Here is a 23,149-nt window from a genome sequence, read left to right on the forward strand (position 1 = left end):
CTGAGTGTTTGAACAGGGCCGGGATGAAAAGGAAGGAATGCCCGCTCCTGCCACAGAGCTCAGTCACGTCGTCACGGAGAGGAGAGTCAGGTAAGCAGCTCTGTCGCTCACCTGAGAGTCAGTGAAACTCCTCTGAGGACCTGCGGTCATTTTACACAGATACCATTTTATTCACAGTTGGGAAAAACAGAGAGAGGGAGTTGTATACTGATGTAGACTTCTAATAGTATGTAAAAGTATAGACTATTTTTGTACTGAACCTCAAATTAAGGAGTACAGTGTGGGATTAAAACGTGAGTAAGAAAAGTTTTTAAAGGCATTTAACAAAGGTTAGGAGTCAACAGTGCTCTTCTGTGCTCTTTTCTGGATGTGTTCTGACGATAGGAGGCAGAATGAGTTTCCTGTGTGTGACTTTGACTCAGTGAAAATACGGAAATGTTACTCACTCTTAATCACTGTGTGTCTGTGTCCAGTGTTTTATTATTCCAGATCACACTGTAATTCTGTCGGAGCGCGTGTGAACCCAGTAACGCTTTCCCCAATGTTTCCCTCTAGCTTGCTCCGTTATGCTATTGGAAGAAGATGGCTGTTAATATGGTAAGTGTGTGTGTGTGTCTGCTCTGTGATGTGATTAATCAACTGAGCAATGAGCCTAACTGGCAGCAGACTCTCGCACCAATTCATCTTGTTTCAGGGCTAGATTAGTGTCAGGAGTGCATGTCTTACACGCTTGGTTGTGCAGTGACCAACAGTATAAATAGTCTTTCATTTTGAATTGAATTGTGGAATTATGCCTTTGGGGAACACAGCTCTGGTTTGTATGAGACTCTGTTCCTGTGTTCACTGTTGTCTTAAGAATTCATTAATTATTAAGTTTCCAGGTTGGTGTCACAGGTCATCAAACAGTCTCATAATACTTGTCATCACATGCTATTTCATGGAAAGATGTCAGGTTTTCCTCCAGGCTGGTTAATCGATACCAGACATCTTTCTCCCTTGCTTTGGAAAGCTGACCCTGCAGGTTTTTACTCAGAACCAGGATCTGGATTAATCTCAATATGAATGTAAAACTGCATCCCGTTCATCATGAATGATCCTGGACCAGTCCTACTCTTGTCGTCATGACACCAGGGTCTACTTAGAAGCATGTCAAATCACTTGCATCATGTTGTCTCCTCTGTATCCTGGGGTTATTTCTCGTGCAGCTCAGTGGTGCTCTGGTGTTCACTTTTGACATTGTTGTCAAGAAACCAGACTCTGTTCAACCATTTTGGGAAGAGGACGATTCCATTGTACTGCAGGACTGTAGACTTCCAAGTTCAAACTGTCAGATGTTCTTTCATGGAAACTAGCAAAGGAATCTTTCTTAACTACTTTTTTTTTTTGAAAGAGCAGAATTAAATATCTGTGTGTGTGTGTGTGTGTGTGTGTGTGTGTGTGTGTGTGTGTGTGTGTGTGTGTGTGTGTCTTAATGTAATCTGTGGCCTTTTATCTTGCGTGTGCAGGTAGTAGCGGAGCCCGTCTACATAAACATGGGCTTTGAGCAGACGGAGCAGGAAGGCCGACCTCCGCCCTTCAACCCTGAGGTGGTTGGGGAGACGCCGCAGTACGTCATCGAGTCTGTGGCTCCTCCACCATTCAGACCCAAAAGTAAGCTTGTGTATTGAGAGGGTCCCCCCTATCCACAGGGTCTTCATTGTGTGTGTGTGTGTGTCTGTGTGTGTCTGTGTGTGTGTGTGTGTGTGTGTATTTGTCTGTGTGCGTTTGTGTGTGTGTGTCTGTGTGTGCATGTGTCTGTGTGCATGTGTCTGTGTGTTTGTTTGTGTTTCTGTGTTTGTGTTTCTGTTTCTGTGTTTCTGTTTCTGTTTGTGTTTGTGTTTCTGTGTGTGTGTGTGTTTGTACTCAGTGAGGCTATAACATTACTGCTGATATCAACCTGCTGTTCAAATCCAGTGAGATATAGGGATGTATGGGGATTTAAGTACAGCTTGACTGTGCTGGTACTGTTTGCTCTTGATTGGGGAAAGTTAGGTCTCGTGTGAAGTCCTGTTAAACTCGACTACACATATTTAATTTATGAATGACAATTTCTCATTATAATTTAACATGTTATTTAAGGATTTTAAGGTTTTAATTCCCACACTCACTCATAGGGTTTAAAAAAAAGACCAGTAATGTAGTGGTTGACTAAAGAAAATATAATTTTTGTTTATTTTTGTTGGGTCATTTCCTCTAATGTCAGTAAAGAGCTGACATGTTTGACATTGATGTCATGCAAGTGGGAAGAAGAAATGCAGGAACTACACAGTGACCGCTGTGATGGCTCTGCTCATGTGTGTGTGTGTGTGTGTGTGTGTGTGTGTGTGTGTGTGTGTGTGTTTGTGTTTGTCCTTTAATGTCCTTTAATGTTTGACATTGATGTCATGCAAGTGTGAAGAAGAAATGCAGGAACTACACTGTGACCGCTGTGATCACTTTGCTCGTGTGTGTGTGTGTGTGTGTGTGTGTGTTTGTGTTTGTCCTTTAATGTCCTTTAATGTTTGACATTGATGTCATGCAAGTGTGAAGAAGAAATGCAGGAACTACACTGTGACCGCTGTGATCACTTTGCTCGTGTGTGTGTGTGTGTGTGTGTGTGTGTGTGTGTGTGTGTGTGTGTTTGTCCTTTAATGTCCTTTAATGTTTGACATTGATGTCATGCAGGTTTGAAGAAGAAGTGCAAGAACTACACTGTGACCGCTGTGATCATTCTGCTCGTGCTGCTGTCGTGTGCAGGCATCCTGTTGGCTTATTACCGTGAGTAGATGTGTGTGCAGGCTGCTTCATATCAACATTTATTAAATGTGCATTGAATAAAGTGCATAACAGTGTCTGAAAAAACTGATTGTGTGTTTGTGTGTGTGTGTATGTGTGTCATTTGTATGGTTGCTTCTTTGTGTCTGTGTGTGTGCGTGTGTGTTTGTGTGTGTGTGTGTGTGTGTGTGTGTGTGTGTGTCATTTGTTGTCTGTGTGTGTGTAGTCTTGTCACCGTGTGGGGGCCATGCGGTGTGGTGTGGCGATGGCTCGTGTGTGAAACAGGAAGAGTGGTGTGATGGAACAGTGCAGTGTCTCAATGGAAAAGACGAAGCTAGCTGCGGTGAGTGATCCCTTCTTTCCTTCTTTCCTTCTCTTCACACTTCCATTCATCCCTTCTTCCCTTCTTTCCCTGTCTTTACACTTCCATTCATCCCTTCTTTCCCTGGCTTTGCACTTCCATCCATCCCTTCTTTCCTTCTTTCCATGGCTTTGCAATTCCATTCATCCATTCTTTCCCTTTCTTTTCACTTCCATTCATGTCTTATTTCTTTCCTCTAATTTGAGAGTAGTATTATGGTTTTGATTTAGCTGTCCCATCCATGTGATTATTGCTCACGTTACTATTGACTGCTGTGTGATTTTTATGGTTACTTCTGTGTGTGTGTGCGCGTGCGTGCGTGCGTGTGTGTGTTTTCCTTCCATATGTCATTTGCTTGCACTAATGCCTTCGGTTTCCTTCCCTTCCCAATGGCTCTCTGCCCTGTGTAAACCTCTGCTTACCCCAGACTTGATGCGTGACACATTTTTAGACCTGACATTAGACCTGTTAGCATCACCTTTACACCGCATTTTAAACAAAGCCAGCGTGTCAGCTCTGTGAAATAACTGTAAATGATTTACTCAAGATAGAAAGCTGGCGACACTGTGAAAAACCTAAGTCTCAGATTCCAAACATCCATCATAGCCCCCGATACTGAACAGGTGTCTTTGATGTCCATGCACTGAGATGTACTGTACCCTTTGCGTTTGAAACCTGTGCACAGATCAGTTTTCTCTCACACACACACACACACACACACACACACACAAACACACACACACACAGAGGCAACCATAAAAATCACACAGCAGTCACCCTGTCTAACTTTCCCACTCCACTTGAGGTGGCATATGTAGGGAAGTATTCTTGGTGTAGAAAAGTCTTGTTTTATTTTGCTGTTCAAATGGCTGTTTTGCTGAAACACTCTTGTCTTGTGTGTGGTGGTTGAAACCATCATGAAACATTACCAAGAGAAGTGGGGTTCTCTGGGATGGACCTGGAATGTTTTGTTCATGGTTCCAGGTTCTTTAGTGCGGTTCTCTCGTGGTTCTCGCTAAGCGCCTTGAAGACAATTTAATGGAATGCTCTGGTACTGACATAAAAAAAAATGTTGGTCCTCTGAAACTGACCTCCCTGTATCGTGGACCCTGGTGTATATGGATATACAGTACATGTGATGTTTGTGGTTCCTGGTTCTTCAGCGCATTTCTCCGGGACTAATGTACAGTATGGCCTGATGTTTGGTGTCTGTGGGCTTTGCAGTGCGTCTCTCGGGGACGGGGTTCCTCCTGCAGGTGTTCTCCCGGAGAGGCCAAGCCTGGAGGAGTGTGTGTGGAGACGACTGGAATGATGACTACGGACGGCAGGTGTGTGAACACATCGGATACAGCAGGTACGTAACACTACCGTAACAGCCGTCTCTAGTACTACAAGGCATCTCTTCTTTCTCTGCACTAGTCTTAAACATTCAGGGGTGCTTCCCGTTGCTAAATACTTTATATTCTTAAAGGTACAGTCTGCGATTCTAGTGAAAGGCTGTTGATATTTGAGTTTGACAAACAATAAAATGACATTCCTCCTTTCCGTGCTCCAGAAGCAACTTATTCTAGTAACTAGAATAGTGCATGGCTGGGTCTGAGTCACTATGTCTGTTTCCCATTGACAGAGCCAGGACGTGTGGTGTACCAACATCACACCAAACAGATCGATAGAGAACCAGGAGGAGCAATTAGCTGAATTTGATGAAAATGTATTGGATTACAATTGTGGACTACACCTTTAATGGCGCAAAAATATAGCAATCTTTGAATTTTTTAAGTCTTTTTCTTCTGAGCTCAGGAACTCTGGTTTGCTTGTGTTTCTCAGAGACATGTATGTTAGCTCAGGCGTGTGGGTTTCTCATAGACACGTACGTGAGCTCAGGCCCTCTGGTTTGCTTGTGTTTCTCAGGGAGACGTATGTGAGTTCAGGCCAGACACCTCTCGGCTCCAGTGGCTCTCAAGGCTTCATGAGACTCTCATCTAATGCAAATCCCGATGCATCTCTACTGGCCAACTTCCTGTACAGGTAAGAGAATCCAACTTCCAGTACTAGTAAGAGAATCCAACTTCCTGTACTAGTAAGAGCATCCAACTTCCTGTACAGGTAAGAGAATCCCAGTTCCTAACCTTCAGCACCTCCACCTCGGCACGCCCATAAGAACAGCCATAGGTGCTGGCATGGCACCAAGCTCAAAACCTACCAATCTACCCCCCTACCTAGTGTCACACTACAGGCAAACTATCCATACTTGAAGGTTTTGAGCACCGAATCAAATACCTTAGTAAGAAAATGTGCTTCTTGTGATTGACAGAATGACTTCAGGCATTTAGGCAGGATCTTTCTAATGTTGTTATGGTTGTTTTTTCACATTTAATTGAATCAATTTACTCCACAGTGATACCTGCCCATCGGGTAAAACAGTGACCCTGCGCTGTATTGGTGAGTTTGGATACTGCCGTTATGCTCCCTGTTTATAATGATGTGCAAGTAGATTGGCGTGGGAGTGGAGGAAAAGGGCGTTCACCCCGTGTTGAGTGCTGGGATTGGACACAAAAAGACAAATCACAGGGGAACAGATGAAGGAAATTCTCATTCATACATACTGAACCATTTCAACCTATAAGGCAAAAGAAGGGAGATATTCCTGTCTATGGAAGACAATGTTCAGGCAACACCTGACACTGGTCCTAATCTAGTCTTCATCTGAGGTGTGTTCAAATTCAGCAAACAGAAGCGAACGTTCGAGATGAACACCCTTTCTTTGAACTTTTACATTTGAACGATTTTGTGTAAACATTTTAATTTGTTCGGTTTAAAGGTAACCCTTAGTCCAGCGTCCGTGTTTGTTCGCCAATAACTACCTCCTTAGATTGATCGTGCCGTGAACTCAAAGCAGACGGAAAAACTGTTTGAAAACGTTGGCGAATCGTTTCCTTTGTTTGCTATTTTGAACGCACCTCAGATGTGGCCCCGTGTCTCCGTGAAACCACATCAGAGCTGGGTCCTTTCCGCAGTCAGCGACACTCTGGTTGTCTTGTGAATCAAAAAAACATCCTTCTTTTGACGTCTTTTTCTCCCCGTTGTATTGAACACGTGCCCTCTTCTCTAATGGCTTCAGCGTGTGGCTCCAAACCTGCGAGTGGCGAGCGGATCGTGGGCGGGCAGCAGCCGTCGCCGGGGGAGTGGCCGTGGCAGGTCGTGCTGAGGGAGAGGTCGAAGTTCACCAAGTGTGGCGGCTCCATCATCGCCCCCTACTGGATCCTCACGTCAGCGCAGTGCGCACAGAGGTCAGAGGTCAGGGAACACACAGTATAGATCACTTATGGCATCTCTTATTGATTATGGCATCGCTTATTGGTTTTGGCGTCGCTTATTGATTATGGCATCGCTTATTGGTTTTTCTAGTAGACAATTCTGGCCACTGATTTTGGTGTGTGAAATATTATTTGGCAGTTGACGCGTGTAATCAACCTGCTACCTGCCGTGCTAGTAGACCAGATCTGAGTCACATGTTTGTCACATCCTATAAATCCTGCTGCTTGGTATCTTTTTATATTTTTATGTGAACAGATGTAATAAAAGGCCTGAAATAGAGAATCAGAATGGACAGGAATAATATAGTTTGGAACTATTTTTGTCATGCCCACATGCATATTGTTGTGCTGTTGTAACACAACAATATTGGATGTTAAAAACGTATTTCTGTGGGTGTGTGTGCGCTTGTGTGTGTGTGTGTGTGTGTGTGTGTGTGTGTGTGTGTGTGTGTGTGTGTGTGTGTGTGTGCCAGGACTCCTGACCCCTTGCTCTGGGAAGTCTATGTGGATATCCATGCTGAGCTTCTGTTGTTTTTCGTCCCCGCTGAAAAAGTGACACGCATCATCACCTTTCCGGAGTACGACAACAAGACCCACAACAACGACATCGCACTGATGAAACTCCAGAAGCCCCTCCAGATGTCCGGTACAAAAACATATATTTTAATCCAAATACAGTGTGCTACAGTTACAATTTATATAATTTCTAAATGGTAAAAAATACTTCTGAAAGTACTTTGAGTCCAATTATAGAAGAACATTTTACACATAATGTAAATAATATAGCCTATATTTCATATATTGTTTTAGAAGATAGAAATGATAAGGAATACTCCATCAGGCACTGGCCCTTTAAGTAGACACTGAACCCAAGCTCTGGGCCAGTTTAGCTGTGAATAATTCACTCCCACTCCATTCCTGACGATTCATTGGATCATTTTCATTGTGACTTGCTGCAGCTGTGCAGTTGTTGTTGTTGTTGTTGTTGTTGTTGTTGTTTATGAGCCACTCAGCCATTCCTTATGAGTTGATCTGAAAGGAGAGCTGAGATGACCGGTCTGGTTTTCTTCCCATGGATGCAGGGTCCTCTAGGCCGATCTGCCTGCCCAATTTGGACATGGACTTCACTCCACCTCAGCCCAGTTGGATTGTGGGATTTGGGAGGACTTCTGAAGGAGGTAGAGGTCTCACGTCTATTTGTTAGCCAATCAGAGCTCTCCTTGTTAGCTCATCACAAATCAATTTGTTAGCCAATCAGAGCTCTTCTTGTTAGCTCATCACAAATCTATTTGTTAGCCAATCAGCGCTCTCCTTGCCATGCTCCAGTCAGGTGTGTTCTCTGGTGAGCTGCTGTACTCCTGGCCTCAGGTGCGCCCCCTTTAATAAGAGCTCCTTGTCTGTCTGCTCCAGGTGACACGTCCTCTGTGCTTAAGGAGGCGCAGGTGTCTCTGATCAGCACGGCGGAGTGCAACGGCACCAACATGTACGACGGCCAGATCACACACAGCATGATTTGTGCAGGCCAGCCGAATGGAGGTGTCGACCGCTGTGAGGTGTGTGTGTGTGTCTGCATTTTTGGTGTGTGTGTGTGTGTGTGTGTGTGAATGTGTGTGTGTGTGTGTGTGTGTGTGTGAACCCCATCTCTACCTCATTGCCTCTGAGCAAACACACTGATAATAGCAGCAAGCTCCTTGGTCTGCCGCTTTAAACACAGAAGGAAAAATAATTTGACCTCAGAGACTTCACAGTTAATTTAGCAAACTCTCCCCTTCTCACTTCAACTGGTTGAGCTGGCCTCATCTCATCCTCAACACCACAGTGTTCTCCTCATCAGACCAGAGTGGTGTGTGTGTGTGTGTGTGTGTGTGTGTGTGTGTGTGTGTGTGTGTGTGTGGTGCTCCACCCGCTGGACATGGAGCATAGCACACCCCGTCTTAGGCGCTGTGAAAACACTGTGAAGGAGCGTGAGGCTCCGCCTGCATGCTTTTAGAACATGACTCAGCACGACTTCACAAAGACTGAGGGTCTGAAGATCAAAGGGTGCCCAGTCTCTGATGTTCCTCAAGGGTGGATATGAAAGGGCTTGGATATGTACGGAGAGAGAGAGAGAGGGGACAAGTTCAAGCCACACACCAGATGGTCTGTGTGTTTGTGTTTCACGGTCGGCAAACACACACTGTAACGGCACAAAGAAGTCACATGTTTGTCTAGGTTTGGGTGGTACACTGGTGCTGCAGGTGTGGATGCTTAAGCCACTTCACCACCTGAATAGGAAGGCGTGCGTGCTTGCGTGCGAGCGAGCGAGAGAGAGAGAGAGAGAGAGAGAGAGAGGAGGAGATGAAGGGAGAGGTAGATAGCCGGTGTGAGTGTATGAGAGAGAGAGGGAGAAAGAGAGAGGGAGAAGGAGGGAGAAAGAGAGAGAGGGAGAGGGAGATAGAGAGGGAGAAAGAGAAGGAGAGAGGGAATGTGAGAGTGAGTATGTGCAAGTGAGCATGCGAACCTGCCTGCGTGAGATAATGTGTGTGAGAGAGAGAGAGAGAGAGAGAGACTCCACTGATATTTCTCTGATGAAGTCTGTTAGATTCTGCCAGACATCGTAATAAAAGCTCATCATTATGTGCAGTCTGTGAATACGTGATGATTTGTAAGCATACTTTATTTTTACAGTGGGACACAGAAGGACCTCTGATGTCGGAGAAGGCCTCTGTGGGGGTTACATACTGATTTTTGTTAAGTGCGCTTGCTTTTGCTCCAGGGTGACGAGGGGGGACCTCTGATGACTGAGAAGGACTCTGTGTGGTGGATTATGGGAGATATCAGCTGGGGGGAGGGCTGTGGTCGCGTAAACAAGCCCGGTGTCTATGGCAACGTCACCTACTTCCTGGACTGGATCTATGTGCAGATGAAGGTAAAGCACAGCGTCACTCATACACTGGTAACATGGCTGGCACTTTGTTTTACTACCCTAAAAGAGTTCACAAGGCGTTAACAGGAGCTTTTCTCTCTCTCTCTCTCTCTCTCCCTCTCTCTCTCTCTCTCTCTCTCTCTCTCTCCCTCGCTGGTTCTCTTTTGCAGTTACACAGGGACGACTGAGTGAACTCACATACCTACATGGATAACCCTGAAGTCCTTATTTATTTATATGTAAGATAAAGTTCTATTGAATGTCAATGTTTTGTTTCTGTTTTTATTTGCACGTGTTCACTGTACATGTTTGTGGATCTAAAAGTAGAGTGCGTACGTTCTGGTATATTTAAAATGTAATAAACATAGTTTGCATCTTTTGGATAATGTCATTGCAACAGTACACATAGAAACAGTTTATATATGGACTCATTTAAAGCTTTTGTGTAATTTACATGAGTTTAGACACACACACACATCTCTCTCTCTCTCTCTCTCTCTCTCTTTGGAGAAGTGCTTTTTAAAAAAGACACAACCCTAACTGAATGGATATATTAAGTCTGTTTTGAATATTGTCCGCTGTGAAATAAGTTGAGTCATACCCTTTTTCAAAGGCACTTAAAAGGTTATTTCAGAATAGAACTCCACTGCACTTACAGCTCCTTGCCAGTAGATGGTGCCAAAAGACTACACAGGTCGATGTTAGATATGCCTATAACCAATGCAATACATGTCGTACCATCATCACACAACTAACTGCAAGTGGTGAAAATTCAAGGGAGGTGGAGGTTTTAAAGGTTGATTTAGATAATTTATTTAGCTTCATATGTACATTACTGCTAAATGACAATGGCACTGCATAGATAGAAAGATTTTGAATCTCAAGAATAATATTGCATGCAGGAAAAAAATGTTTGATATGTTTTTCGATTTTACAACAGTACTTTTCACTTATGCGGTCACACAAGTTATTCCTCTGTTGGTTGTGAACGTCTCTTTGAACTTCCTTGACGCCAACACACAAGGAAGTATTACAGAGTTGAACATTTAAACCAGGAAGTAACTCCATACAACATTAGTTCCTTTGGCAACTGATTAAATACTAAAAATACAATCACAACTTTTCTATGATTATGTGTTGACAAAAGACTAATATTTCAGTACAATCACAGAAATATATTTACACACAATCAAATATTTGGCACATCATCGCTAACAGTGCATTTCATACAAGTACAGGAGAAAAGACAAGATATGTGCAGTGGATTTCATGTATGAGTACATGCACATTGTTCTATGTGACAGAGGCACTTTAAGGAGACAAAACAAACACATAAACAAACAAACACACAAAAAATAAAATAATAATGATTGCCTATATCAATGAGTGTTGCTGTGGGAGGTGAATAATGTAGCATGATACAGATGTTATATTTCCTTTAAATTGACTTGTTCATCTCTCGGACCAAAACAAATCCTCTGTGGTCAAGGTAGGAACAAGCTAACATTCATCAATTTACTATAGCTTAAGACACCACATGGACAAATAAAACAATCATACCTACAAAAGTGCCCTCAGGGTGTACACACACGTACACACACACACACACACACACACACACACACACACACAGAGAGATTAGTGAATGGCTAATAATGACAGACCTCTTAAGATAAAACACAGTGCTCAGTGTGTACCCAAAAGCCTCCTTTCCAAAGCCATGCTCTTCTTTAAAAACAACAACAGAAAAAAACAGATGACTGTATAATCACCAACTGTGTTCAACTGGAAAAAGAAGCAGCCTGACTCTTGAAAATGTAGAGTCCCCCCCAGCACAGCACAGCACATGGAAAAGGACTCTCCACAGCCCAGCTAGGTCTTGCCCACACCTCTGTTACTGATATGGAATGATGCTGAGAACTCTGGGTAATGTATCCCATAAACCCTTGCACAGTGGTCGGGGGGCAGGCGGGTGGGGGAGAGGGGGGATGGGGAGGTGTGGAGGGTTAAGAATCACTAACAACTGCTTAGTGGGCAAACAGGCGTAACAATGGCAGCGCCTCTCGTCTGGAGTGCTTCCAGTGGGGGCGGCTGCATCTGTTCAGCCAGATGTGCGCGGTGCTGGTGGCGTACGGCAGGGCTCTCCTTTGATTTACACACCAACGCCAACTGGAGCAGGCTGTTCTCCCACCACCACCCCCCCACTCACCATCTGACGCGCGGAACAACAGCTACTTGCACTCATTCTTCACTCATTCTTCACTCATTCTTCTCTCCTTCTCTCTATTTCCCCCCCCCCTTCCTCGTACACCCAACCCCTATTCTCTTTTCTTTGCTATCCCTCTCTTCCCCCCCCGCTTCTCTTCTCCACCCCCTGAGCTGATGTCTGATGTCTGTGGGCTGATGTCTGTGGGCTGATGTCTGTGGGCCTTACACGGTTCGCTGTAAGCCTGCTAATCGTCTCTCAGACTAGCGCCCAGCTACAGCAAGCACGGCAGAAAGGAGAGATTGTGATTATGTCCCAGATAGCAGTGGAGCCAGGCATGGTCCTGCACAAGATTAGGCCCAAATAAACTGGCTGGTTCTGTTTGGGATCGTTCTAGACTATCGTGTCAGTGAATGAAAAGAGAGTGAATGAAAACCCCATAGTGATATCAAACAAAAGGAAGAAAACATCACAGAAGCGCACACACACACACACACACACACACACGCACGCACACGCACACGCACACACACACACGCACCCTTTACAGGTGCACTCCACAACATGGACACTTCAACCAGGCACTTCCTCAGAAGACAGCGAGAGTCTGAGCCTGACTGCCAACAGGTGCCCTTCCTACAGATTTGAAGCAGCATGGCAAAAAAAAGACTAGAACATGGTTCCAGAGACCAGCTGACCCTGGATCAGACCGCAAGCCCCGGCTACTAGCTGTTAATTGTGTTACACATCAGGGAGGCGCATCAGAAATCCACTGTTTGACAACACAAGGTAGAACATAGGCCGCCTACAGGTGCCATTTTTGTTTTAAAGCTTGACAGAGGTACGATGTGTCAGTAAGGCCGAGCAGCATTCCTGACTGTAGAGGAAGGGCGTTCAAATGATGAGGGTGGGGGGGGGGGGGGGGGGGAGGGGAGACACAAACAAACATAACTTCCATATCATACACAAATCATGAATCCTTCATATCAGACCTAGGTAACCCTAAGATGCAGCAGACTGCTAGGGATCCGGCCATGTCTGGCTGCTGTCTCAGCCTACTGAGGTAGACGTGAGCAGACATGGGAAACAGAGAAACCATGGCCATAGATGCTGTTAAGCTGGAGACAGAATACGTCTCCTGTGCCTCTTTAAATGGGCACACACTGTAGTTAGTACATTATGAGGAGTATCTGTTGTAGGGGGAGGTGTGCGGTCGACAGCATGGCAACCAAACACAGATTTCCCGGCTGATCTCAGTTAGCTTTTTTCATGTTCAAAAGAAGCTTCAGGTACTTTGGAACCACTCAGGCCAACATGCCTAATAGAAACATAGGCTATGATGAGAAGAACCTTATTAAGGTTCGACAGGTACAGATAGCTCAGGTGTTTATGTCTCACAGAATCACTTAATCACTTAATTGCATAATAGAGATACACTTCAGCTTCTGACTACAGCAGAACCCCTTACTTAGTGCTGCATTTGTCTAGGCTGAAGTCTCTCCCAGGTTACAGACACACAGACACACAGACACACACACACACACACACACACACACGTTGTTCAGCATCACTGTCCTCCAGTGTCCCCCCTCTAAGTCTCGGCGTGTCATTTGATGCGGTGGCGCACAAGCGAGGACTCGTCAGTGATCTCGCTGCCGCGGCGGCGTCGGCACGGTGACACCATCAGCACCAGCAGCACCAGCAGCACCAGAGCGCAGAGGCCCATCAGCGAGTACGCCAGCACCCACAGCAATGGCTCCCGCAGGAACGAGCCCGCGACGCAGTCCGACGACACCGACTCTGCCAGGAAGGGCCCGGCGATCTCCGCTAGCGGCTGCCCAGCTAACTCTGAGGAGGAGGAGGAGGAGGAGGAGGAGGAGGAGGAGGAAGAGGAGGAGAGATAGACGGATAGCCCATGAAAGCAGAAAAGGTGAGGGAAATGAGAAATGAGACAAGATGAAGGGATGAGAGGTAAAGACAAGGAAAGGAGGGATGAAAGAGAAAAGGAAAAAGAGAGGAAGAGAGAGAGAATGCAGCAGGGAAAGAGAGGGAGAAGAAAACAAAGTTAGGAGTTGAGTCCACTGCCAGATCAGTCTGGGTTGGGTTATAAGTGTGTGTCCAAAGTGTGAACTTATAAACTGCTGACACTGTGTCTTCCTCCTTGGCTAACTGACGCCCCTGCGAGTTCTGTTCACTGAACTCTGATTGGTCAACCTGGAACGTACCCATGCAGAGGTGGATTACAGGGCGTGACCTCTCCAGGTCTGCCCCAGGTTGGGTTAGTTCAGGTCCACTGGATAGCTGGTTCTGAGAAATCTGTGTTACACTTCAGCACCGTTCTCAAGAGCCAATGGGCCCGGTCAGATGGCATCATGAATAACACTTACACCAACAGAACCCGTGCTGCCTAAAATAGGTGCTAGTTCCCTACAGAGACTGTCTAAAATACTTACACCCACAATCAACCAAGTCATTTAAAAGTAAGGTTTTTTTTCTTACCCCTCTTAAGGGTGTATGTGTATACTGCCTAGGACAACAGTGGCTGGGTACAGACTTAACAAACAGGACCTCCTCTCGTCTCGCCTCTTAAGGGTGTATGGGTATACTGCTTAGGACAACAGTGGCTGGGTACAGACTAACAAACCCGACCTCCTCTGGTCTCACCTCTTAAGGGTGTATGGGTATACTGCTTAGGACAACAGTGGCTGGGTACAGACTAACAAACCCGACCTCCTCTCATCTCACGTCTTAAGGGTGTATGGGTATACTGCCTAGGACAACAGTGGCTGGGTACAGACTTAACAAACAGGACCTCCTCTCGTCTCCCCTCTTAAGGGTGTATAGGTATACTGCCTAGGACAACAGTGGCTGGGTACAGACTAAACAAATCGGACCTCCTCTGGTCTCACCTGCACATGTGCTGACGGCGAAGCCAACTCTCTTTTGGGCGCGGTCGAAGGCCACGTAGAAGCCCTCCATCACGGTGGCGCCAATCACCAGGCCGTTAACCGACGAGGAGATGCCGAACCGGAAACAGTTCAGCGTGCCGCCCACGTCTGTGATTGGCTGAATGTAGAGCTGCAAAGAGCCAATTAAAATGCACCGTTACACACAGGTAAACCAACAAGGTAAACAGGTAAATCAGGGTCCAGTACCCAAAGGGACAGGGAACAGATGGATGAACAGGAAGGAAAAAGGACATTAGCGAAAGGGAGCAACAATAGCACTGAGGGTAAGACAGGTCAATAGCACTGAGGGGTAAGACACGTCAATAGCACTGAGGGTAAGACACATCAATAGCACTGAGGGTAAGATACATCAATAGCACTGAGGGTAAGACAGGTCAATAGCACTGAGGGTAAGACACATTAATAGCACTGAGGGTAAGACACATCAATAGCACTGAGGGTAAGATACATCAATAGCACTGAGGGTAAGACAGGTCAATAGCACTGAGGGTAAGACAGGTCAATAGCACTGAGGGTAAGACACATCAATAGCACTGAGGGGTAAGACAGGTCAATAGCACTGAGGGTAAGACAGGTCAATAGCACTGAGGGGTAAGACAGGTCAATAGCGCACTGAGGGTAAGACAGGTCAATAGCACTGAGGGTAAGACACGTTAATAGCACTGAGGGTAAGACACATCAATAGCACTGAGGGGTAAGACAGGTCAATAGCACTGAGGGTAAGACAGGTCAATAGCACTGAGGGTAAGACAGGTCAATAGCACTGAGGGGTAAGACAGGTCAATAGCACTGAGGGTAAGACACATCAATAGCAATGAGGGTAAGACACGTTATCAGTTGTGTGACGTTACAAGGAAATGCGGTCCTCCACTTGGCCCTGGACGGCCGGCCCCAAACCAGTTTGACCAGATGTGTGGTGATACGCGGAGCATGAATGCTGATGTTTGAGTGGGTGAGAGCTTCTCAAGAGTGGGTGCAGGTGGTGTGTATGCCCACCCTATATGTGTTAATGCAAGAGCAAATATTAGTACTAATATTCAATTCAATTAAATTATATTTATATAGCGACAATAAAGTTGTGGCGCATAAGGCGCTTCACAGAGCCCAATGCCTGGACCCCCTTAGAGCAAGCACAATGGCGACAGGGGCAAGGAAAAACTCCCTGTTAGTCAGGAAGGAACCTTAAGCAGAACCACGGCACATAAGGGGGGACCCATCTGCTTGAGGTCAGGCCGGGAGGAGATAGGAAGGGTGGGTGGGTTTGTGTAGCAGAAGGGGAAGGGAAATAACACGTGGTAATATGTACATGTCGAATTTTTGCTTGTCAGTATACAGCGTGTATGGTGGATATACACACAGGTTTGTATGCCCTTGAGTGTGTGTGTATGTTTGGATTATTTCCTATCAGTGTGCATGTAGGGTGTGTAGGTCCACTCATTGAGTGTGTCTGTGTGTGTGTGTGTGTGTGTGTGTGTCTGTGTGGTTCTCACCTGTGGGAGGATGGTGATTCGGAAAGACTCACTGGTGTTTGTTCCGCGCAGGTAGATGGAGATTTTGGGGAAGAACCTCCATGGAGATTCTCCCACTGCCCAGCATGCCAGCTTAGTACCGGTCCAGAACCCTGATGCCGAATCCTGGATCTACAGAGATGAGGGACTAGTAAGGGGTAGTGGTGGAGCCTATTATAACCATATAAGCTAGGCAAAGATACCGGGCAATGCCAGTGCCAACTACTTTACCCAATCTCAACTGAGCTGGCATTAGGAGGTGAAATTACCAACAACTAATAAGTAGATTACTAACCTAATAAGTAACTTCAACTTCACCGTTGTCATAGTTATGAATACTTCCTTATCAATATGTTACTTTTTCGAGTTATCACGTCAACAAAGACAGACATTTTACTGCTGAAAAGCGAGTGAACCGGTTCTGCTTTGATAAGACTTCACGGTAACAATGTTCCATGTTAACAAAGTCATGAGTAGACGGAACAAGGAAGTGTTCTTGGGCATCAGATTACACCCGGCTGCCCATCCTGCATTGTTTGAGTGCCACAGAGGCAAAAAAAGTGTCTGAAACTGGTTTAAACCAGATTCATTCAGTTTATAGATGGGCAGATGGAGTGCAACACCTGACATGACCCCTCACACACTGAGATGACGGACATCACCATCCTATAATAATAATAATATGCATTTTATTTGTAACGCACTCTTCATTCCAAAGAATCTCAGAGTGCCATATAACTACGTCATGACAAAACCATACATTTTAATCAGTCATCCTAAGAACTGGTGTCCAATAATACAACATTGTAACGTTATTATTATTATTATTACCAGAAGTCATAGGAGCTCTGCTAACGTTTATGTCACATGGTAACATGACTTCATAACATCAAACATTATGTGAATAGTTGTGATAATTAGCCATGAAGGCTAACATTACACTGTTATATCACTTGAAGTAATGCGTCATAAACCCTTATGATGGTATGTGGTATCTGTAATGACAGGCTAATGTCGATCTTGTGACAAAGGGGTTAAACGAAGTAACGCGTCATAAACCCTTATGATGATATGTGGTATCTGTAATGACAGGCTAATGTCGATCTTGTGACACAGGGTTAAACGAAGTAACGCGTCATAAACCCTTATGATGGTATGTGGTATCTGTAATGACAGGCTAATGTCGATCTTGTGACAGAGGGTTAAACGAAGTAACGCATCATAAACCCTTATGATGCTATGTGGTATCTGTAATGACAGGCTAATGTCGATCTTGTGACAGAGGGTTAAACGAAGTAACGCGTCATAAACCCTTATGATGCTATGTGGTATCTGTAATGACAGGTTAATGTCGATCTTGTGACAGAGGGTTAAACGAAGCGGCGCAGCATGGAGGCGCTGTACCAGAGACGTCTGGGAGATGGAGTCCACCACGGCGTTGAAAACGTTGATAGGCAGCCTGAGAAGCGTAGTGCCGCTGTCCACTATGGCCTTGTCCGAGTTATACTGAGGAACACAGGAAGGGAGAGACAGGAAGAGGAAGCAGTAGTCAGTCACCGACCAGTGTGATTGGCTGGACTGGGCTTCTGTCAACACAGGAAGTCACCAATCTCTGAGGCTTTAGAGGATTCTATTAAGGAGTCCATTATTATTTTTAATTTTTTTAAATCCCCCACCACAACACGTACAGCCACCCTATAAAAGACCTAGCTATCCTGTTAAGGGGGGGGGGGGGGTCCACACAGAACAGAATATAATGATATGCTCCAATAGAGTTATATAGTACAGTAGTGGACCTTTCTCTCTTTATCTGTATTGGTACATAGATGTGTGTATAGCACCAACCACCAAGAGAGGGTCCCATTAGAGTCAGATTAGAAGTAGTTAAATAATATAATGGAGTCTTGACAACTACTGTAACAGACACAGGCACAATGATGTTGTGTTTGATGTGGTTTAAGTGTCGTGTGTGTGTGTGTGTGTGTGTGTGTGTGTGTGTGTGTGTGTGTGTGTGTGTGTGTGTGTGTGATCTGGTACCTCTCTGCAGTCCAAGTTTAGGTTCTGGTCCCCAACCTCCAGTTTCAGAACCTCCACTTGGTAGTACCACTCCTGCATGATAGGGGTGTACCACATCTCCCCCCGGTACAGAGTTGGTTCCACTCCTCCCATGATCTGAAACAGAGGGCAATTGGTTACACTTGAACGCCATTTTAAAAAAAAAAGTCAAAAGTTGTTAAGCAGTTCTAATGAAATCTATAAACAATCTCATTGTTAACAGTTCTAATTAAATCTAAAAACAGTCTCATTGAAAGCATACAAATGGCTGCTTATATGTTCCTCGATCTCTTCAGGCTCTCTCACATGAGGACTACAGCACGTGGGAAGAGAGGCAGCGTAATACAAGTCCTGCTCTTGCTATCAGTGTCTCTTCCTTGAGGAGTTTTTTTCCTCTTCAACTACTATCTTCCAAAAAATAACCTGCTTCACTTGGAAAAAGGACACAACATAAACTGGATCTCAAGAAAAGAGATCTGTTCATGTTAAATGTCAATGTTACTATAGAAGGTCTCAGTGCTTCCAACCATTCTGAGCTGACACACAGTCCCAGTTGGCCCCAGAATGCATTGCATCCTTCCCTCCCGTCCATCTGTGACACCAGCAGGAGGCGCCATCACTGCACATCCCAGCATGCAACACTGACAGATCAGATCAGATTGGCTTGGGGTTGGCGAGCGTCTCTGTTAGCTTAATTAGCCTGGCGCTAACTGGCACTCCGACACCTGAGGTGATCAGGGCCCCAGCCAGGGCTGGTGGAGTGGCAGCCAGGGCTCGTGGAGCGGCAGCCAGGGGCTGAGAGACAGTGCTGGGGTTCAGGGTACTCAGCGCTCCAGTCTCATCAGCCCTGAAGTCACCCCAATGATGGGACTGGGTAATTACCAAGCCCCTTGTTATCACACGTTACAAGTCACAACATGAAGAATGAAGAACATTTAAGGTGTTATATATACTGGTAAAAGTTGTTCCAGTACCAAAACAAAACAAAAACAATAGTAGTGATGAGATTTTAAAGGTCAGGTGGAGAAAAGACAGTATTTTCGATATTTTCGAATCAAAAAGAAATGTTAAAAAATGACACTGACACAAAATGAATCAAACGCAGCAGCATATTAAAACCACTCATGTCACAACAAAGGTGTAATAAGCCCAAAGGCTTCGTTGTTAATAAAAACAACTAAATCTACATACCTGCCATACCTACATGCTCATTAAGCACTAATTAATTACCCAACGCCATTTCAGTAACCTGACAATTCTCTGTGGGGATTTTCCTTTAGATTTCAATTAACTCTGGCACCACATACTGTATGTATGAATCTCCTTATCAAACCATCTCTACTTCTGTTTTAGCACTGTGGCTGAATGTCTCTATGTTGCGGATGCGGATGAAGATGAAGGAATGGGTGATGAGGATAAATGGTGATGATGATCAAGATGATGGCGATGAAGATTATGATGGTAGTGACGAGGGTGACTCACCAGACTCCCACCCACCGGGTCGGCGCCGGTGCTGGCCGAGATGCCCGCTCCACACATCTGCAGAGAGAAGATGTCAGGGATGCCCGTCTGGCGGACCAGCGAGTTGAAGAAGGGCTCCACCGATGAGTCCGGCTGGGGAGGAGACATGACAGAGATTCAACACCGGGCCTAAGCCATTTAAAACAGTACTGTACATCTGAGTGTGAGTGTGAGAGTGTGTGTGTGTGTGTGTGTGTGTGTGTGTGTGTGTGTGTGTGTGTGTGTGTGTGTGTGTGTGTGTGTGTGTGTGTGTGTGTGTGTGTGTGTGTGTGTGTGTGTGTGGTTGGATACGTCAATATGCCTTTTAAAGCTCAGAGTCTTTGTCCAAGAATCATAAAAAGAACATCCCCAGAAACCTCTAATCTTTTACATATATGCCATCTTTTACATATATGCCATACATGTCTGACTACCTAAAAAGGTTTAACAGGCCTTCGTCCCCTAAGGGTTAAAGAAGAAGTCATTGCTTCCCTGGTGGACCCTTCCTTGTGTACTGCCAATGGCAGCATGTTAGCCTAATGATAAAACAGCCTTGTTTACTGCCAATGGCGGCATGTTAGCTTAATGATAAAACAGCCTTGTTTACTGCCAACGGCAGCATGTTAGCTTAATGATAAAGCAGGAAGCATGTGACTGCGTATCCCTGAAGAGGAAGATGAGTCATCACTTCACAATGGGACTCTGGCTCATATTCCTCTTGTTCAATGGACCTGAAATCAGTTCCTGGCCCCTGGTCATGGCCCCTTCCCTGCCTCTCCAACCCTCTCCATCCTTCACTGCACAGGAAGCTACAAGTGCACTACCTAGTCTGCCACAAGTCCACTACATAGAGACCTACAAATCCACTACATAGTCTGCCGCAAGTTCACTACCTACCTAGTCTGCCACAAGTCCACTGCACAGAGTGCCACAAGTCCACTGCACAGAGTGCTACCTGTATGCTACACAGAGTGCTACAAGTCCACTGCACAGAGTGCTACACGTATTCTACACAGTTTACCACACGTCCACTGCACAGAGTGCTACAAGTCCACTACATAGAGTGCTACCTGTATGCTACACAGAGTGCTACACGTATGCTACACAGAGCTCTTACTGAGAAACTAAACCTCCCACTTTTCCTAAAACAAGTGGTGCATTTAGAAGCACACATGGACGCTTGGGGCATGTGGGGGTAGGAGAGTGAGAGGGGGGTAGGGGGTATGTATGTGTGTGTGTGTGGTGTGTGTGTGTGTGTGTGTGTGTCAGGGGATTCTCTTTAAGTTCTCCAGGCCAACTCAGGACACGGATCACTGGGGTTCTTCCGCCTTCCGTCACCCGTGAAGCGTCCCTAATGGCCGCCGAGTGTGTCCACATCCGCACTTGACTTTGCATTTGATCTCTGGACTACCCCCATGCCATCCCCTTCTGCCAACACACCATGATACGCCCACCCCTCCCCCCCATGTGCCACGCTGCGTTAACCGTCCTCGCCAATTTGCCACGGTGCCCCTTTTTTTTCTCACTGCTTCAAAAGGGCATCGCCACGATTACCCAGCACTTACCCGCGCCAGCACAGGGTAGGCCATGCCCAGGATGCCTTGCCAGTTGACCCCGGGCAGGAAGAAGCCCTCGGAGGAGAGGATGGCGGCGATGTTGATGGTGACGGTGGCGTTGGGGCCCTTGGGGATGGAGATGAGGTCGGTGCCCAGCTCGCCCTCCCAGTTGCCCTGCGTGTAGCGCACCGCCACCGCACGCCCGGCCGACCGGTACGAGCTGGAGCTGAGAGATGGAGGGAGAGAGGGAGGGAGAGAGGGAGAGAGGGAAGTGAAGAAAGACAGAGATGAAGGAGAGAGGGGAAAGAGAGGAGGGGAAAGAGAAAGAGAGAGGGAAGAGAGGAGGAAGAGAGGAGGTGAGAGAGATAGACAGAAAGAGAGAGATCGACATAGACAAAGAGAGAGAGAGCGGGGAAAGCGCCAGAGAGGAGGAAGAGAGGAAATGAGAGAGATAGACAGAGAGATAGACAGAGAAGAGGGAGAGATGTAGAAGGTGGAATAAAGGCATCACAAACCAAAGCCAAGAAAGGAATGAGAGTATGATTATAAGAGCATTAACCATATTAGATTGATAACAGCAAGGACCTTTACAGTGGAGTCTTTTAATTGGGCGTGTATGTGTGTGTGCACATGTGTAAGCTGCCGCGTAAAGGTACATGTCTGTGTGTAAGCGTCTCGACACACACACACACACACACACACACAGACTTCGCGGTGAATGAGACAGAGCAGAAATGCACTTCTGTTGTAAATGAGGCGCATCATGAGCAAGCGGCAGCCTTGAGTGGCCAATCATGGCTCTGAAGGACCGCAGAGACCAGCGCCCCCGCCAACCGCTAGGCCCTGGCGTGAACGCTAATTCTCCTCCAATTCGCTCGATTAGCGCCAAGATTGTTCGCTTAAACGGCCTAATTCTCAGCTGGATCAGAACGCCAGTCCCGCACGGACTCTTCAGAACCGACAGACTCTGCCGCAGCTGCGCCACACAATATAAAACACACACACACACACACACACACACATACACACACACACACACCTGCTGTCTCACTGCAACAGAACCTAAACACACACCTGCTGCCTCACAGCAATAACAGGAGAGTAAATACCCCCACACCTGTGCCAGGACTAACAGGGGTGTGTTGACTTTGCGTGGCAGCACAAACACAGCGAGTGATGCAGGAGACCAGACGATGGCACGGCCGCGGAGGACAGGACAGCCCAGTCAAATGACCTCGTTTATCAGGAGGGGGTCGCAGGGTTATCATGCGTTCTTTGTCTTTGTGTGGCCTCATGAAGGAACATTCAACTCCTATTGTAGAATCTTTTGGGGCTGTCAGCTGTGTGGCAAGATTCCATGAAGAACACATTTGAAAGAACAGGACTCTACAATGAACTTTGAAATAGAACCTTAAGAAAAAAAAGGTTCTGCATGAAACCATAAGCCTACATTGCTTTACTTGCTAAATGGTTCTTGAAGGCTGAAAAGGATTCTGGGAAGAACCACGAAGGATTCTTGAGCAATGTGAAATGAAACACCATTCCCACGTGTGTGTGTGTGTGTGTGTGTGTGTGTGTGTGTGTGTGTGTGTGTGTGTGTGTGTGTTTGTGTGGCTGCAGACTTACACAGCTCTGTTGAAGAAATGTGTGATGAAGGTGTGTGTGTGTGTGTGTGTGTGTGTGTGTGTGTGTGTATGTGTGTGTGTGGCTGCAGACTTACACAGCTCTGTTGAAGAAATGTGTGATGAAGGGGTGTGTGTGTGTGTGTGTGTGTGTGTGTGTGTGTGTGTGTGTGTGTGTGTGTGTGTGTGTGTGTGTGTGTGTGTGTGTGTGTGTGTGTGTGTGTGTGTGTGTGCGCGCGCGTGTGCTTGTGTGACTTACACGGCTCTGTTGAAGTAATGTGTGATGAAGGGGGTGTGTGTGTGTGCGTGTGTGTGTGTGTGTGCGGCTGCAGACTTACACGGCTCTGTTGAAGAAGT

General features: G+C 46.0%; 2 protein-coding genes across 2 annotated transcripts in view; one reads left to right on the forward strand and one right to left on the reverse strand.

Moving 5' to 3' along the window:
- On the forward strand, window positions 1-9,752 carry LOC116221864 (transmembrane protease serine 2-like). The gene is made up of 14 exons (XM_031573912.1): window positions 1-90; window positions 556-597; window positions 1,506-1,650; window positions 2,704-2,796; window positions 3,020-3,136; window positions 4,379-4,508; window positions 5,066-5,182; window positions 5,553-5,596; window positions 6,276-6,444; window positions 6,945-7,117; window positions 7,554-7,649; window positions 7,882-8,024; window positions 9,227-9,379; window positions 9,547-9,752. The coding sequence occupies exons 2-14, from the start codon at window positions 583-585 to the stop codon at window positions 9,562-9,564; spliced, it is 1,413 nt and encodes a 470-aa protein (XP_031429772.1). The 5' UTR covers window positions 1-90; window positions 556-582; the 3' UTR covers window positions 9,565-9,752.
- A 2,753-nt stretch (window positions 9,753-12,505) lies between these two features.
- The window catches only part of bace2 (beta-secretase 2), a 16,350-nt gene continuing 5,706 nt past the window's right edge, over window positions 12,506-23,149 (reverse strand). Inside the window, exons 2-9 of the mRNA XM_031573913.2 lie at window positions 23,131-23,149; window positions 21,180-21,396; window positions 19,597-19,728; window positions 18,097-18,231; window positions 17,464-17,565; window positions 16,042-16,191; window positions 14,492-14,660; window positions 12,506-13,430 (exon numbers count right to left, since the gene is read on the reverse strand). The exon at window positions 23,131-23,149 is cut by the window's right edge and continues 70 nt beyond it. Of these exons, the coding sequence (XP_031429773.1) occupies window positions 13,189-13,430; window positions 14,492-14,660; window positions 16,042-16,191; window positions 17,464-17,565; window positions 18,097-18,231; window positions 19,597-19,728; window positions 21,180-21,396; window positions 23,131-23,149 (1,166 nt within the window). The 3' untranslated portion in view covers window positions 12,506-13,188. The remainder of the gene's footprint in view (window positions 13,431-14,491; window positions 14,661-16,041; window positions 16,192-17,463; window positions 17,566-18,096; window positions 18,232-19,596; window positions 19,729-21,179; window positions 21,397-23,130) is intronic.

The sequence above is a fragment of the Clupea harengus genome, chromosome 9, assembly GCF_900700415.2.
Source record: "Clupea harengus chromosome 9, Ch_v2.0.2, whole genome shotgun sequence".
NCBI lineage: Eukaryota > Metazoa > Chordata > Actinopteri > Clupeiformes > Clupeidae > Clupea > Clupea harengus.

What these genes read in the sequence shown, in the direction of transcription:
- LOC116221864 (XM_031573912.1), top strand. An exon ending in CATCCTGTTGGCTTATTACC is followed by an intron (nt 2,797 to 3,019) that starts GTGAGTAGATGT and finishes GTGTGTGTGTAG; the next exon opens with TCTTGTCACCGTGTGGGGGC. An exon ending in GAGGTGTCGACCGCTGTGAG is followed by an intron (nt 8,025 to 9,226) that starts GTGTGTGTGTGT and finishes CTTTTGCTCCAG; the next exon opens with GGTGACGAGGGGGGACCTCT.